Source organism: Scatophagus argus, chromosome 5, assembly GCF_020382885.2.
Source record: "Scatophagus argus isolate fScaArg1 chromosome 5, fScaArg1.pri, whole genome shotgun sequence".
Classification (NCBI taxonomy): Eukaryota; Metazoa; Chordata; class Actinopteri; family Scatophagidae; genus Scatophagus; species Scatophagus argus.
This window is the reverse complement of record NC_058497.1, coordinates 16406573-16424421: the sequence shown is the minus strand read 5'-3', so window position 1 is coordinate 16424421 and position 17849 is coordinate 16406573. Positions and strand designations below refer to the sequence as shown.

Sequence of the window (17849 nt, the reverse complement as noted above, 5' to 3'; positions counted from 1 at the left end):
TTTGTTTTTTAGGGAGTCTTTCCCCTCCGTGTTTAGTTTGTCAGGCAGATTTCGTTAGCTAAGGTCAGACCTTCAAGCATTAACACTGATATAACTCTAATATGTTTTCTTATATCTCTGATTTTAAACGTTTAATTGGTGGAGGATGATGGTGAGGACCGCAAAACTCGGAAGAAATGCTATCCGAAAAGATTGTTCAGGGCAAAATATAACACTTAAACAGAACAAAACTGATATGCGTTAGGACGCACTGTGCTGTACGGATAAACTGTAGTAGGATTAATTAACGTGGGAATAAATGATCTTAAATTTGTAAACTGTTAAGTAGTTTACATAATTGTATTTTATTATTTGTGCATGTCATAATATGGAGCAGAAGGAAATTTTTGTGCAGCACTTGCAGTGGAAAAAAAGGAAATAGTGCAAATGTAGGATTCCCATATAAATGTGCAAGTATAAAAATATCAATAAACACACATATAAAATACACAAATGCAAAAAGATAAACACGCTTCACAGAAAGGATGACAGATATGAGAAGTGGCATACAGTTATTTCCTGTATGTATAACACAATATCCAACAGAACAGGTATGAAGTACAAGCAAAGTGTAGGAGCATTAGTTCCTACACAATCTGCAGGACATGAAAAAAGCACACAGGACACAGAGGAGCCAAATCATCAGATCATTGTTCAGAGGGTCCCCCTCCCAGCCGGCCTTCATTTCCACAATGGCTGCTCTCCGCTGATTCATCCAAAGCTGTAGATCTGATGAGTGTGGTCCATTTCTGGGTCAGTGAACAGTGTACCATACTGCTGCTCTGAATAGGGAACAGAGAAGAAAGGCCATAGCTTTCAGAACCTCACGTGAAAACACACACAGACTACCAACACACACACATCGCCCCTTCAACCGAGCATTCAAATGCTGTCGCATACTGTATAACCTCACAAAGAAGCAGCAGTTCTCGCAGAGCACTTTGAATGTAAGTACTCTGCAGTCATTTATCATTTTTTTCTGCTCAGTACATGAGATGCTACTTCCTCTTTTACGTCCCACTAATTACTGTAACTGTGATAGTGTAGTTGCTGAAAACAGTGTCAAATTTTCAGCTGGTTTGTCACAGCCCCTCCCTACTTCATGTGCGAGAGGTTGCTTTTTTGTGTCTTTACTGTAAATGAGGTTCATTTAATCTCTTGCTTGAAGCTTGAAAGAAGGTAAGTGGCATATTTTAGAGTTAGATTCACATCTAGGGCAGTGTGCTTGAATTAAAATGTTTTTTAGGCCTTAACTGTCTAGCACATGAAAAGCGATAACGATCAAAAGAACTACAAATGTAAAATTAATATTTTGCACATGGAGAACAAAATACAATACAGTAGAACTAGCAGGGCAGAAAGAGACTGAGATACCCCTGAGCACCAATTAAATAGAAGAAATCATCACTGTTGCTGAACATAATATGGCTGAGTAAAGTTTAAACCTATTCAACTGAACTGCTAAGCAGACTGCAGAAGGTCCCAATAAAAAGAATCTTAAAATATTTACAGCTCAGTTGTGAACACAGTTGTGATTCAGTAATGATGTAGAGCCACTTAAGGTTTTCTGGACTTGAAAACAAATTCAAAATTGAAGGATGTTTTGGGGGAAATGGTTATAACAGTATTTTCCCCTGTCATGCAACACTGTGAGGGCATCACCAAAAGGGAAGTTTGAACTGTTTACCGTAATTTTTCTTTTGGGGCCAAAACTATTAAAACAGCAAACAGTACTTCTTTTGTGTAAAATAGCCATTATTGAGGGAAATAAGAACAAACAATATTACAGATGAGTCCAAGTTTTTAAATGATTATGTATATATTTTCTGCTAAATAATATTGTCACGCAACTATTCTTACACATAAGAGACATATATTTATCAAATTCTGTGTGCCTAAAGCAACTGTTTCTCTTTCCCAGAAGATTTGGAGTTCATGCAGCAGAGAGCCATGAGGTCGCCCTATTTCCCAGCGAGGACGGTGCTTTTCCACAAGGAGCCCAACGGGGTGACGTACAGAGTCCCAGCGCTTCTCTACTTGTCCCGGTCCAGATCCCTCTTGGCCTTCTGTGAGGAGAGACTCAGCCCATCGGACTCTCAGGCTCACCTGCTGGTCATGAGGAAGGGCACTTTCTACAGGAACTATGTTGAGGTTGGTGTTAGTTACTCCATTATATACATCTACCTATATTTGGTGTAGTTAGAGGAGAAAAAACAGGGGAAACGGGGGGAAAAAATGGAGGTTTGGATGAGATTGGTGAGAAAATATGTGAACCTTCCCTTTAATTTAAATGTTAAATGCACCTTTACTTGTCTTGTTCTTGAACCACATTGTTTCTCAGGCATTGTATTACATCGGTTTAGATAGTATTTTTAGTTACCTTACAGACTCTTCCCCTCTAATATACTTCCTTTTATCGCTGCAGTGGGAGGACATGCGGGTGCTGGGCACTGCCTTCCTGCCAGGCCACCGATCCATGAACCCGTGTCCGGTGTACGATGAGTTCACAGGTACTCTCTTCCTGTTCTTCATCGCTGTTCTCGGCCACACCTCAGAGTCCTACCAGCTGTTGACGGGGAAGAATGTGACCCGTCTCTGCTACATCTGCAGCACTGACGACGGAGACACCTGGAGTCCTGTCACCGACCTGACCAAGAAGGTCATAGGAGATACAATCAAAGGTCAGAGAGAAACTGCCTTCCACTGTGTTATTCTGATTCTTATTGCTCCCATATTTGCTATTTATGTGTTCAATACCGAAAGTTTGTTGACTTCAGGCCTCTAAAATTATTAAAATGAAAGTGAGAAACAGAGAGTCACACTTCGGCATCCTGTGACGAGCGGTCATCAGTATGTGCGGTTTTGTATTATGGTACACAAGCAAAGCTGGGAACCACTGCTCCAGCACACATCATTACAGCCCATAAAAAATGCCTTTTAAAGGTACTTATATACAATATGATACCTGTATGTTTTATATCCAAAATTGCTGGAATAAAACCCTTCATCTTTCCCTAAATTAGGCACTCATAGAGATCTATGTCATTTGGTCCTGAAGCTGAAGTCTGATTTTAGTTGACAATATAAACATCACAGTGCAAAAGTCATGCAAGCCAGTGTTAAAACATGCCAAGGGGGAATCTGCAGTAGAAATCAAGGAATAAATTTAAACAAATGAATAATAAAGGGAATAACAATATATAAGGTATGATTTGCAGCCTAATTGTCTCTTGCCACCAGTCAACCTCATTCAGAATAGGCTTCAGTGGAGGAAAATACTGAGACACATCTTCATACAAACTGTGCTCAGAACAGTTTTATTTACACGTATACTTGTCATTTAAGCCAAATTCTTTATTCATAAGAATACATTTATGGATACTCCACCCAAATCCCCCTTTTTAGCTACACCCCTCCACCACAGCTCATCAAGAAACAACAGAAACAAATCATAAAACATAGGCACAGAAAGATGACTATATGGCTCTCGTACTAAGCAGAATTGCCAGAGGATCTCTTTCATGCAGCGGAGAAACGACTACAGTGACCAAAAAGAGTGTTCAGTTGATGCCATTTTACTATTTAGTTTATCTGTTTGATTCATGTTTATCGTTTATTTCCTCCTCTGTCCTCCCAGAATGGGCCACCTTTGCTGTCGGCCCAGGCCACGGCATCCAGCTCAAGTCCGGTCGTCTGCTGATCCCTGCCTATGCTTACCACATCGAGTACAAGGAGTGCTTTGGAAAACTCTGCCAGACCATTCCCCACGCCTTCTGCTTTCACAGTGACACCCACGGACGAACCTGGCGTTTCGGGGAAGCGGTGCCAGGCCCAGAGAGTGTGGAGTGTCAGATGGTGTCGGTGGATGAAGAGGATGGGACTAATGTGTTGTACTGTAATGCTCGCAGCCCTCTCGGATACAGGGTGCAGGCCCTCAGTTTTGATGATGGAGCTGTGTTTCAGGCGGGGCAGCTGGTGCAGCCGCTGGTGGAGCCTCGAAATGGCTGTCATGGAAGCACTGTGGGATTTCCTGCCCCGCTACATTCATGTCACTCTCTTCACCATCAGCTACATCAGCCTATACCTCGCTGCAGGCATTGGACGTCATGCATGACCTCTTCAAATCATACCAACTCTCCATCTCCAAACATCACCACGAATAGCCCCGACCGTAGTGGCTCCCCAGACTTCCTCACCCCCACCTGGGTAGTATACTCCCACCCAACATGGACCACCGCACGCAAAGATCTGGGAGTGTTCCTCAGCCTATTTCCTCGTGATCCAGACAGTTGGCGCGGCCCCTGGGTGATCTATGAGGGCCCCAGCGCATACTCTGACCTCGCCCATCTGGAGCTGCCACCGTCACCTGGTGCTCCGCCCGCTGTGGCCTTCGCCTGCCTATTTGAGTGCGGCACCAGAACAGCCTACGACGAGATCTGCTTCTGCATCTTCACCCTCTACGAGCTTATAGATAATCTGCCCCGAAACGTGGAGCTGGGAAACAACAGCGATGGACAGAAAAGACAGCATAATCAAGTCTCTGAGACAAGTCAGAGACGTGATGCTCAGAGTCAGCCAGTTTTCCATCGGGTGAAGAAGAGAAAGAAGAGCAAATTGACTGAGATGTGCTCTGTGTCTTAAATGTAGTTTGTGTGTAAGCTTTTTGTAAAGAGTAAAATTGTCACTAAATCAGTTGTTTTCTACATACACTTAACGACCAATTTATTAGGTACACCTGCATAATCTACTTTTTCTAGTTTTATGATTCTTTTAATGTTCAGTTTCTGTTGACACTGTCATGGAGGAGTTAATTCACCTATAAGTTTTAGCATAGAGGTCATAGTTAAAGGTGGTGTTGCACCGGACTGCATTAAATTCATGTTTCTAAATGCAAATGGATGAAATTAGAACCACCCCTCTTAGCTCACCTTCTGCTATGTAAAGGTAGAATTTGTGACAGAACTGTTGTATTGGACTGCATTTGATTGCACAGGTGTACTTAATAATGTGACCACTGGGTGCAAGTCTGTCATTTATTGCACAATGTTGTATACTGTGCCGACAAGAGTGATTATTCTCAAAGGTAATGCCATTTTTTTGTGTCACCACACATAATGACTCAATATTGATGAAAGCCCTTTCAGTTCAGTTTGTTAAGTTTCTGTTTAAATGTTGATCATTTGTCGGCTTTGATTTTGTAGGACAAATTACGCATCATTAAAGTTTTCCTGACATTTCAGCTTTCTCGTCTGCTGAGAGTATTTTGATGAGGAAAACAATAATCAGCATCTAACTAAAAATCTATATTATGTGATAGAAATTTATAAAAGTAAAGTAAAACATTATATGTATATCCCATACATTAACTTAAATTTAAATGAAATAAAAGGGATTTATTTAATCATCAGTCCTTTCTCCTTCCTCAAGAAAACCAAACCAAAGAAAGGAGAATGATAGCTGACAAATTAGAAACCACTCGTCAAAATTACTGTTTCCAGGTCATGAATGAACTTGAAATCTCAGTGAAAACCTTTCTACATGTAATTCTCCTCTTTTACAAAATATATCTTTCACAAAATCTGTTCCAAGCTTTTTCAGGAGCCAAACACAGAAACTAATGTTGATGACAAAGCAGAATAAACTTTCAGTTTATCAGTGTTTCTGTGGTCCACGAGCTCAGAAATTATTTCACAAAGCAGACGCTGACAAAGTGGTGGTATTTCCTGTGAGAATATTCTGATTGTGATGACCCTGCTTTTAAGGCTGCCCTCCTTATGATGCATTGCTCTCCTTTATAATCTTCCTGTGTAGATTAAATTTCCAGGACACGGTTAATTTGTTCCTGCTCCCCGTCATTTATTCCAGCATGCGAGGCTGCAACCTATCAAGCTCACGGATTAATCACAGCTGCTTCACGAGTGGCAGCTCTAATGGGATAACTGTTCCTGAGCTACTCAGCTCTTCTGGTGAGGGTGCTGAAACATTTGGGGGCTGACAGCTAAAGTGAGTTGCATGAGAGCATACGAAGAACAGAGCCGGATAAAGTGGAGCAGTTCGTTTAGTTAAGAGGACAAAAAAAATAAACAGGAAGAATCTGGACAGTCTCTTCTTTCTGATCCTCCCTCCCTCCCTCCTCTGTTACATAACAGGAGGGTCGTTTGCTCGCCTGCACTCTTTCACAGGAGTGGTCATCTTCTCCTCTCTGGCTTCGGTCTTTTACTGCATGCTATAATGAGTCTGAGGACCATCGTTGTTCTGGCTGTGTTAACTGGGGTAACTGGGAGCCCCAGTGTGACGATCCGACCTGAGGCTGACCCGGCGGCCTTGTCGGCTCATCCCAACAGCGTCCCAGAGACGGTGGAGCAAACGAAGGTCTTTGGACAGGTGAGAAAAGCACTAGATCAAATGGCTTTGGTGTGCGATTGTGTTTCCTTGGTTTTGGCTTTCATTTGTTCTGCAGATGCATTGCTCATGTGAAATACCTGCACAAAATGCCCAAGAGAAACGTGGGTTTCCACGAATTGCGTGTTCATAAGAGGTTGGTGAGACACAAATGACCCGCAAAAAGAAAGAGCTACGCTTTAAAAGACAGATATATATCTTTGTTGCAATTGTTATTACATCAAGACCATTCTGTACATAGTACAAAGTCAAAGCTTTCCTTACCAACCACCAAAAAGGTCAAATGGTGCTAAATTAAAGGTAATAAATATGTTTCCTACAAGGGTCAGACATTAAGGAGAAAAAAATAACTTGAACTCCAAAATAAAAGTAAAGTTTCAAAGTTTTGCATGGCTCCACATATTAAAGACTTATTGTTAAGTCAGGATTGATGACGGGCAGAAAGGTGAGGGACGGTGGTTATGTCAAAGTTCAACAGTATGCAGCTGGGTAGACACGTTTCAGCTCTTCCACTTCTTCTTCGCAGGCAGCTGCCCTGTAGCTTCTAAGTATTTGTGGATGAGTTCCTCTTGTGTACTCGGCAGGCAGGGCTGGTATCTGCTGTATTCCATGGTGTACTCCCCTCTTCCCTGAACACACAATGATAGAGGATGTTAGTTTATGTAATTTTAATGCATTATGGAAGCTGTTTGAATTTTAAGACTCCTCTGCCCACACACTTTTCCAGTTTCAATTCGATTTCTTCACTAAAAGCTCTCTAAACAGACCACAGCATCGACATGTTTATACTCTCATCTGAGCTCCTAGCAATAACATTTCTGAGTGGGAGAGAGTGATTTTCAGATTTGATTTGCTCTGAGTAGAACTGAACATCCATACAGCACACCGCACACACAAAGTATTAGTAGGCAGACTTTATACAGGGTTAATGTATCATTAAAACAGGAATTTATGCAGTATTTTGTCTCACTTTTCTTTTTTATTAGATTACGACTGATAGCTAGATAGATAGATATTAGAAAGCTCGATAACCACTTTCAAAATAATAAAGCTGTAACATTTATACACACAAACAGAGAGGACAGCATTTATATACAGGCATAAGTTGAGGTTTAACTTACTTCCGTGCAGGAGCGAAGTTCTGTGGCGTATCCGAACATGTCGTTTAGTGGAATCTGTTGGGAGAAACAGTCTGGAGTTAGTTCAATTACAAATGGAGGTTAAGGATGAGAAAGCTGATAGTGCAAGTTGAAAGACTCTAGATATTTGCTGTGTGTGCGTGTAATAAAATGTACAAGCTATACTCACATCAGCGTACAGAGTGAAGTACCCGTCAGCTCCGTCCTGTCCTGTGATAACACCATGCCGACGGTTTACTCCAGAGATCACTGTTCCCTGAAACTCCTGAGGAGCTACGATTTCCACAGACATGACCGGCTCCAAGATGATCGCGTTGGCTTTTTCTACAGCTGCAGGAGAGCACGTAGAAATCAGCACTGACGCACATTCACAACGTCGGACACAAAGTCAACACGGGACGAAATAAAATCAAACCAGACGTCATATCTGATGTAGTTCACACCTTGTTTTAGTGCTCCCTCTCCTGCTCGGATGAAGGAGATCTCGTTGGAGTCCACCATGTGATGCGCGCCGTCTTCCAGGAGGAATCTGACTCCTGAGATCTTGTGCCCAGTAAGAGGTCCCTTTTCACAGGCTGTCCTGAAGCCCTGCAGGATGATGGGACCAAAGAGGAGATAAAAGACAACCAAGTAAATGGCTTTCAGTTAGTGTTCAAGTAAATTATGTAGCTGCCCTTTCACTGTGACTACAAGTTAAATTAAAGTTAAAGTTAACCTTTTCAATAGCTGGTACAAACTGCTTCGGGACGTTGGTTCCAACAGTCTGGTCTTCAAACTCCACCTTGGTGTAATCCTCTGGATCAAGAGGCTCGAGGACTCCTATAACTTTACCATACTGTCCAGCGCCGCCAGACTGCCTCTTGTGAGTGTAGTCAAACCTGCAGAAAATGGGACAAAATATTCACACTTTGAACCATCAGGGATGGCAGAGTGTGTGTCTTCCAACCTCTGGTTTAAACATCTTTGAGCAGATCTGTTGGTAATGGATGCTGCACTGTGGAATTTTGAATATTCAACACTTTTTTTTAGTGGCACCAAAAAGATGAACTAATCAAATCACAGTAACGTAAATACACCTGCCCTTAGAGAACACTAACACAGGAGGCACAGTGGCTTCAAATAAAGTTCAATCAAATAACATTTCTTTCTAATTTCACTTTTCTCTGAGAATATTGTCAATTTAGGTACAGAAGAAGTAATGTTATTTTAAAAGTTACATGAAGACAGAGTGGGTTTTGCACTTCCATTTATAATTAGGCTACAGTCACTAGTATAGCACAATATGGTCAAAAACACTGGATATAATCACTGTGTAAAATATGCTGGTGTATCCCACAAAACACGTTGAATCTCCAGCTAAATTTGACACTTCCTGTCTAATTTAATTGCAGTTGAATCAGTTAAAGCTAGGGGCAGTTAAAGCAGTAGGGAGGACTGGGGCTCTGTCTCTTTAAAGGAAAAAGGAGGGCCGTCCTCAGAAAGCTCTGGTGTCAGAGGAAACAGGAAGTGGGAAGTAGTCTTTCCATCAGCATGACGAGCAGCTCAGACTGAATGTCGGATCAAACAGGCAGGTTGTTACAGGATTCCACTAATAGGCAAGAATGAAACTCCCTTATTTATTGAATAATTCATCACGTTCTTCAGCTGTACACCTCTTCACCTGTACGTTCACTTATACTTCCACTATTTGCTTTCCTTTTTGCATGGCTCAGTGGATGTTCTCCTTGTGTCTAAGGCTTTTCTTATATGAACCAACAGCAAGACAAAAGCTCCACCCCGCTGACACATGAGGGTCAAAGTCCTTCAGGGATTCCTCCCTGTCGATTACAGGGAGTTGCTATATTTTCATTATTCCCTCTCTCTCTCATTGTCTGTGCTTACTGTGGAATAACAGCAAGAAGTGTTGGTAGAAGAGGAAGTTGAGGAGGATGTGATGGCGACTGGAGAGCTGAACCCCAGTCACTACCCTGCTCAGAGGGCGGCCAAAGTGGTTCAACACTACCTCAACAACCGCTACGGCTCTCCATACCGGCTGTTCGGACTGCAGAGTGTCCACAGCGGCAACGCAGAGGTCTGTTAACAGTTAAACTATAGTTTATAAAGAAGGGTTTCAAGTTCTGACTGCTTTCAACTGTGGTTATTTTGTTCCTGTTCAGAATGTGACAGACTCTGAAAGAAAGTATCAGCTGGAGATCTCAGTGCAGGAGATAATCAGCAACGTAAGATGTGATTTTTTTTTTACATTTTTTTTTTTTATGCGTCTGCATCTATGGAGCACATAGTCCTTCAGTCTAGAGTAGCTGTTCTTTGATTTGGCCGAATTTCTGAATTTGTTTAGTTTTACAGTGGTAATCAGCAGTACCTGACTCAATCATCCCTATGCAGATTTTAAAAAACATGTGTAATCTGATCAAATTCTGCTCCTGAACGAGATCATGGAAAACCTTTCAGTGCTCATTTAGGTTCATTTGTGAAGACTGTTTAGCCTTTAAATTCACTTCTCAAATGGAGATAATCATTGTTTAAATGACAGCATTTATCCTGAACATTTCAGGAGTGCGATGTACTGCATTCACACTGCGAGCCTTGAAAGATATTATAACTGCAAATTTTCATTTAAAGATGAATAATCTCTATAATCTCTCTAATGGTTCTAGAGGGAATTGAATTGAATTGAAAATAAATTAACTGAATTGAATCGGAACAGGTCTGACCAGGTTGTACAAGACTTAACTAAAAAGCAGACAAAAGTAAGCAGTGCAGCGCAGCTCTGACTCATGGGCTCAGATGGTAACATGTGGACTACACCTTTGCTCAGTCTTGTTTGCTTTGTTTTAAAAATTCATCCAGACTTCGGAGAAATGCTCCGCAGAGGTTCTCTTTGCGAGTGCAGGACGGCAGGGCTCAGCCCGGGTCCAGGTCTCTTGCGAGGAGCTCTTGAAAATCAACACGTCAGCTCAAGAAGAAGCTTTTTACCAACAGTATAAGATGAACCAAAGCCTGCTGTCAGCAGAAACTCTACCTGGTACGTACCATAAAGCAAACTGTACGGACTATTGCTCTGAGTCAACTCACAAAGTCAGGTATTGCACAACATCTGCACTTTAAAATTACAGCTTCTTGAGATTTCAACACTTGAAGCTTGTGGTTTTTAAGTAAACTCTGTGTTCTTCTGACGAAACACAACATAACACACTGATGTCCTGACCAACAGACAGTTACGGTCACATTGAACCCGACATGAGGCCTCTCTGGCATCTGGGCACTGTGGCCTCCAGCTTCATCATGCTGAACGAATCGACTGAAAACACTCTGTACAACATGGCTCAGGTGGCCAACATCACACAGCTGGTAGGTCGTCTTATCTGCTGTTGGGTCTACTCATTTATCCACGATTGTCAAGTGGGATTAAAGTTATCTCTATTCAAACTGGATGATCTTCCTTCTAAAGGGCACAGTCATTGATTACTGTGCAGCATCCACATTCAGCTGCAGACTGTCTATACTAAGACAAAGAAGAAAAGCTCCAGTCAGTTTAATAAAGTAATTTTTTTTTGTCATACACTCTTCTCAGGCAGGAGGTTTTGCATAATGGGGCAGAGAAAATATTCTGCCACGATGTGATGTTTTTGGCAGACTTGAATCTGCACACCAAGTAAGCTGGTAACATTTGTACCCGCTTCTCTTTGGCTTTGTTTGTTTCCCTCTGCTGCAGCCGACTGAGAACGACCAGCTGAAGTTTGATTGTCACATACTGCTGCATGAAATGGTGTCCCAGGTAACGACCACTACTGCTTATTATTATTCATTTGCCATCACCTAAATATTTTTAACCATTTATTTGTCTATAAAATGACTGATGGCCTTCACACCTTCTGTCCAGCACCTTGGTCTTTGACTTTTCAGCGTAATGGGGCAAAAAATGCATTCCTTGTTCAGTGACTTGAATCATAAAATAAAGTCCATTTACATAATTTAAGGCTGTAAATAGTTAACATTTGATGTATTTCCCTGATAAGTAATAAAATGATTATCTGAATAGCAAGCCATTTTAGTATACTGGTTGGGTTTGTTATACTGGTCAGTATAGTGTACTGGTCTGGTACCAGTTGAGAAGATCATGCTGATATGCATCACATGATGTGCAGTTTTACACACGTTAATTTGATTTTGCAGGAAATCATTCACTGGAAACTGCAGTTCACTTGGACTCCTGCAGGGGGAGTTAAAGTGCTGCAGATGGAACAGCTGCCACACTGCCAAGATTGTGAAAAACCACCAAACACAAAGTAAACTGCTCACACTCATCACGGCCAAAAGAACTTCCTGATGCTCACATCTTGTATTCTTGTATTTCGGAGCATAAAAATGTATATGATGATGCTTCAAGTACTAAACCAAGATTTGCTGCTGATGGTTGCAGCACAAACCTCGTACAAAAGAAACCATCAAAAGTTTAATAGAATGCATCATATCTTGGGATGATTTCAGTACACTGTGCTACTTTTGTAGTGGTTTTGGTTACTGTTGTATTTTAGCAGAAATAAAGTGTCTGTATTGCCTCAGTTTGTGTGTGTGTGCGTGTGTCAGGAGATCAGCACTTACGTGGTAGGGCTGGTGATTGTCTCTCTGAAAGCCACTTTGGGCTTCCCCATCACACATGGACAGTTGTATTCCCTCTCCATCCTCTGAAACAAACCAAACATGAATGAAGAGGAGGGGAAGGTCAGATATGTTAGATTTAAAGGGACAATTCCTTCCAAACATGACGAAAAACCTGTTTTTCAGTGCGGGCACTCGATGTTTCCATTTAACATGCAATCAGATTCAGTCTGAGGTTAAGAGATCTTGTCTGGTTCTCACTTCAAAAACCCCACTCAGTAGCATTTGGTTTGTCCTTTGAGTTTTTTTCCCCTCACAGAACCAGACAGTTAAGGGTTTCTGGGTCATATTTGCAAAGACTTAATTTTTTTTTTCCATAACATTTTTTGGCACTTAACACAGACCAAACAGCAAACAGAGTATTAGTTGGAACTTCATCTCGTAGCTCAAAACTTCCACAAACCAAAACCGACTAGATATGAAGCTGTATCAGTAAAAGACATCTCGTATCAAACATGCAAGATGTTCTTGACTGGGTACCTGAGAGTAGATTTCAAGATGCAGCTCGCCCATGCCTGAGATGATGGTTTCTTTGCACTCCGTGTCATAATGCACTCTAAAAGTCGGATCTTCCCTGGTGAAACGGTTAACACCTTTGGAGAATTTATCCAAGTCAGTCTGGTGAGAGACAAGATGACAATGAGGGAGAAGAGTCATCAAATGTGGCTTAGACTCCTGAGTAGGATTTTTACAGTGCATATGGGTACATTCAAGGTTGTTGTTTTTGTTTACCTTGTTGAGTGGCTTAATTGACATGGAAATGACAGGCTCTGGGACATGAATCGATTCCTGTGGGACAAGATTATATCAAATGAACACAAAATTATCTTTACTTCTTGGAGGAAAAAAAAGAGAAAATTTCCCCAAAACACCTTAAAGTGAGCAGGTTTCTTGTTCTATCGCAAGAGATTTAAGTTACCATGGAGAGGTTAGCGCTGGTCCTGGATGTAAAAGTGTCTCCACTAGCGCAGTCGACACCAAACATAGCACAAATATCTCCTGCATAGACCTCATCCACATCCTGAAACAGAATGGACAACATTAAAGGATAGGAATCATTTTTAGGACCGAGTTCATTCCAAATGTCTTGTTTTTAGCGATTAGCAAACAGTTTCGTGTCTTGTTTAGATGCAAAAGGAATAAAAACAAGTTACTCTGGTGTCACAGGGGATGTGGTTGTTATCTGCACACTTGACTGGTGCCAAAAGAGGAACTTAAACCATTTTAGCTAGTCATGTTCCGCTGATGTTCAAACTGCAAACCACAGATGGAAAACTGTGACCTCTAACATTTTCCTCACATACATGGGCTTGTTCTCACCTCCATCTGGTCAGCATGAAGACGCACAAGCCTCTGAACTCTGATTTTCTTCCCTGTACGTGTGTTTAAGATGTACTCCCCCCTCTTCAGATTGCCCTGGTACACCCGCACGTATGTCAACTGGCCAAACTTCCCTGCCTGTTAATGAAACCCCAGGAATCAGACAGATTAAGATGTTTCTCAAAACTGCAGAGATCAAAGATTAAGAACAGTATTTTACCTCTAGTTTGAAGGCCAGACCAACGTAGGGGTTTGAAGAGTCTCTTGTGGGGTCCATTAGAATCTTTGATGTGTCCTTGGCATTTCTAACACAGTGACAAACTCATTAGTCCACAAAAGTTCTCACAAAGATTTTGTAGCATCAAATGAACTCAAAAACATTCATTTGATTTCTTTAATCTATTAATACTAGCAGAGGAGACTTGGTAAACGAATGAAAAACTCTCCATTCTCACTCGTCATTGAGGATAGCATAGTTTTTGACTTCAGTGGGGTTGGGCAGGTAATCCAGGACAGCGTCCAGTAGAGGCTGGACGCCTTTGTTCTTCAGTGCTGTGCCCACCAACACTGGAGTGAAGAGTCGCTGCACTGTGGCCCTGCGGATTGCAGCCTGCACGGGGGGGTGAAGACACAGGGACGTCGAGCAACACTGAAGGGTTCATGTCATGTCATTTTGAACGTTTTTTGGTCTTATTTGTTTAGTTTAAACAAACAAACTGTCAAGTTTTGAAGGCAGTCTAAATTAGATCTCAGCAAATTTAGGCAAAACAGCAAGGCTAGGTCTACCACTGTGGTCCAGACTAAATTGTCTCAGAAACTAGTGAATGTATTACCATTTTATTTTTGCTTGCACTGATTGACATTTTTGACTTTTTTATGACAAGTCTCTACAACTATTGGACAGGTGGCCTTTGCTACACAGATTTGTGTCCCCATCGGGATCAGCTGTAAAGATTTTCCATCTAATGCCATCATCAGGTATATTTATTATTTTTTGTTCTAGTTCTTCGGTTTATGACCAAAATAATGACATTCCCATCAGCCTCAGCTGCACTTTAGGCTTAGTGCTGATGTGTTAATGTCAGTATGCTGACATGTTAAACCAAAAATTTCTTGAATTTCCCTCGGGATCAATAAAGTATCTGTCTATCTATCTAAGATGGGAAACATACCTGCTTAGCATGTTAGCATCAGTGCGCATATTAGCATGCAGATGTTAGCATTTAGCTCAAAGTGCATCTGTGCTTAAGCACAACCTCCCAGAGCCACAAACAGAGGTGTGGATTCTTCAGACTTTGATGATTTGTAATGTAAAGGATTATTTTTCAAGCTAATGATGAATCAACTATAAGTTCTAATTTTCAACAGGAAGAAAGGTGATTTTCTTGTCAAAATAACCTTAAGGTCATCTTTGGTTGGAATCTTTTCCTCCAAAAACATCTCTCCCAGCATTTCGTCAGCGTTGGCCACACACTCCACCAGTTCCTGCCTCCGGTCTGCAGCCTCAGCACGAAAATCTGCCGGGATCTCATCGTAGCGGACAGTTTGACTGCAGAGAGGAAGAAACTGTTTGAACCCGCTTGGCATTGTTGAGGAACAGAATTTCAGACATCAAGACAGTGACAGAAAATAATGCTTGAAATTTGATGATTATTTGGAAGACTTTTGTCACCAACACCTGCAGGATGTTTATTTCTAATATAGCCAAGCTATCTATATATTCTTATCACCACACAGCAATTAAAATTTACTTGGCTGTCAATCATAGTGCAGGTAGCAACAACTGGTTCACACCATGTCACAAACAGATCTCTGCATGGACAAGCTATCACAGGGGAACATCCCTCACCCAAAGGGTCCTTCGAAATACATGCTCCGCTCCTCTACAAGGTCAATGATGCCACGCATGTTCGCCTCCAGGCCGATGGGGATGCTAATAAAGGCGGCGTTATGGTTCAGTTTGGATCTGAAGACGATAAAGAAAATGTAAACATATGATCAAAATACAGGAAGGAAAACCACAGCTGATCACAACATTGTTTGCGGAACAATGATTTCATGTCAACCAGCGAATGCAGTGTAATGGAGAGACAAGGAGGTTTAGTCTGTTACTGTCTGTACTATAGAAACACAGCTGCATGAGTCTGAATCCTGTCTCCTTTTGCAATTTCTTGTATCCATGTCTGTTATTTGTTTTTTTCAATAACACTTATTAATTAAAAATGCTTAGGCATAGTGGATGTAGGAAAAAGTTATACAGACTATCATGCGAATGAATCCTGAAACAATACTGATTTTAATCTATACTGTGCTTTGGTCTGGATTTCTATTGGAGTATCATATTATGTAAAAGCACCAATGATTATACTCAAAATATTGTTAGATTATCACTCTTAAAGTGTCCAAAAAATAAAATAAAATAAAGGAAGGAAGAAAGAAAAAATAATAGAACCACGCAGCTCTACATGTGACTAAAAAGGAGTTCTTTGGCATGTTTTTCTACACTGTGAGGGTACCGCACCTCATCTGCTGCAGGGCTCGGTTAGGGTTGGCGCCCATGCGGTCCAGCTTGTTGATGAAAGTGAGGAAGGGGACGTTGTAGCGTTTCATCTGCCTGTTCACCGTCATGGTCTGACACTGAACTGCTCCCACTGCACACAGAACCAGCACAGCTCCGTCCAGCACGCGCAGCGCTCGCTCCACTTCAATGGTAAAGTCCACGTGACCTGGAGTACAGAGGGGGACAGTGACATTAAGAAAAAAAAAAACAAAAAAACACTATGAATATGAAAATGTGACACTTCTGATCAGTGAGGTTAAGTCCTGGAGTTGGTAAAGATTCTAGGTGGCATTTCAAAGTGATTTTGTGGGCATGTTTTCCAACAGTTAAGAGCTGACACCTGACCACTTTAACCATGGTCCTGCATTATTACCCATTTGTATCTATCCAAATTAAAACAAACAGTGAATAAACAGGGGCCATATGCAACACTTTGTCCCAAATGATCCCGAATCAAATGCAGCGTTTGGTACCTGGGGTGTCAATGATGTTTATGTTGTGATTCTTCCACATGGTGTATGTAGCAGCTGACTGGATGGTGATGCCTCTCTGCCTCTCCAGCTCCATGGAGTCCATAGTGGCTCCAACACCGTCCTTCCCCTTCACCTACACGCCATAGAAGAGAAAACAGCTCTTGAATACCGGACACTCGTAAAAACTCACCTGGCAGCAGCAGCACGATCATCACACAAACACAGTCCAGTCGGCCACCTCGTGAATCTCTGCTATCCTGCCGGTGTAGTACAGGACACGCTCGGTCAGGGTGGTCTTCCCCGAGTCGATGTGGGCTGAGATGCCAATGTTGCGGATCCTCTCGTTGGGAAAGACACCAGAGGAGCATGTCCGGCAGCTATTGATGAGCACCTGTGGAGATGAAACAGAGGACGGTCGATATTCAAAGCCATTTCTGTCTGTTTGCCGATTGTGTAATGCAAAGCACGGGTGGCAGAGCAGCTAGGATGAAGTCTGATGTCAAATGGGTACAACTGCAAGCACCTGAGGTTATCTAATCTTACCTTTTTAATAGTGACGCTTCCTGGTGCCAAAAGATGTGTTTTTGCCAACGTTAGACTCGCTTTAAGCACCCTCATTTTGACGACGGTCAGGCCCAGAGTGGTCGTACTCCTCTTTACACAACCCCCGACTCTGACAAACCGCTGAATGTCACGCCGGACCCTGACGAATGTTCCGCATCGACTTCCGCAACTACGGAAACCCGAAAGTGCCAAAACTATTGCTGTTTGCGTGTATTAAAAGAAAACAATGTCAATATAAAAAGATGCACTGTATAATGTTTGATTTGTGAGCGATATATGTATATATATATATATTCAGTTTAAAGAGTCAAAAGAATTGTTGAAAAGTCAATTGAAAAGTCAAACATATTTTTGCACAAATTCCAAGCGGTGGCTACAAATACGTGAACGTAAATGCGTATGGAGAAAAAGGCTTACGCTGCTTTCAAATGCTGTGAGGGAACTCTAAATATCTTGAAGCCACCAGCATGTTAAAGTGCATCTTTTGAACAATTAAATGTGGAGGCCGAATCCTTTTTATCAAGTAAATAAGACAAGATGGAATTGAAAATGACATGAATGAAGTCAGAATATATGGAAAAACCTAATTACAATTGAATGTCATCATTTTGTCTGTTATAGCAGTGTTTTATTTGTTTACCATACCATACCTTTCTTACACTGTATGTATATTTTTTAATACCTATACCT

The 17849-nt window shown here is 41.6% G+C and overlaps 3 protein-coding genes across 6 annotated transcripts; 2 read left to right on the top strand and 1 right to left on the bottom strand.

The window, feature by feature from the left end:
* Positions 1-171: 171 nt before the first annotated feature.
* On the top strand, positions 172-5825 carry neu4 (sialidase 4). 2 transcript variants are annotated; one of them, XM_046389228.1, is made up of 4 exons: positions 172-986; positions 1964-2190; positions 2465-2720; positions 3677-5825. In XM_046389228.1, exons 2-4 carry the CDS (start codon positions 1975-1977, stop codon positions 4678-4680), a joined length of 1476 nt encoding a protein of 491 aa, XP_046245184.1. In that variant the 5' UTR covers positions 172-986; positions 1964-1974; the 3' UTR covers positions 4681-5825. The 2 variants fall into 2 exon arrangements, with proteins under 2 accessions (XP_046245184.1, XP_046245183.1); XM_046389227.1 differs by having other exon boundaries at positions 1961-2190.
* A 186-nt stretch (positions 5826-6011) lies between these two features.
* lxn (latexin) lies at positions 6012-12145 on the top strand. 3 transcript variants are annotated; one of them, XM_046389229.1, is made up of 7 exons: positions 6012-6423; positions 9475-9651; positions 9737-9799; positions 10431-10605; positions 10795-10931; positions 11296-11358; positions 11757-12145. In XM_046389229.1, exons 1-7 carry the CDS (start codon positions 6271-6273, stop codon positions 11871-11873), a joined length of 885 nt encoding a protein of 294 aa, XP_046245185.1. In that variant the 5' UTR covers positions 6012-6270; the 3' UTR covers positions 11874-12145. The 3 variants fall into 3 exon arrangements, with proteins under 3 accessions (XP_046245185.1, XP_046245186.1, XP_046245187.1); XM_046389230.1 differs by lacking the exon at positions 6012-6423 and adding an exon at positions 9061-9175; XM_046389231.1 differs by lacking the exon at positions 6012-6423 and adding an exon at positions 9078-9147.
* Positions 6620-17329, bottom strand: gfm1 (G elongation factor, mitochondrial 1). Its single transcript, XM_046389226.1, has 18 exons — positions 17139-17329; positions 16834-16986; positions 16596-16728; positions 16084-16288; positions 15412-15528; positions 14961-15111; positions 14018-14172; positions 13783-13867; positions 13563-13700; positions 13162-13263; positions 12975-13031; positions 12723-12860; positions 12186-12268; positions 8296-8458; positions 8024-8168; positions 7750-7910; positions 7563-7616; positions 6620-7070 (listed from the first exon to the last, which is right to left on the bottom strand). Exons 1-18 carry the CDS (start codon positions 17211-17213, stop codon positions 6942-6944), a joined length of 2244 nt encoding a protein of 747 aa, XP_046245182.1. The 5' UTR covers positions 17214-17329; the 3' UTR covers positions 6620-6941.
* Between the last annotated feature and the right edge of the window lie 520 nt (positions 17330-17849).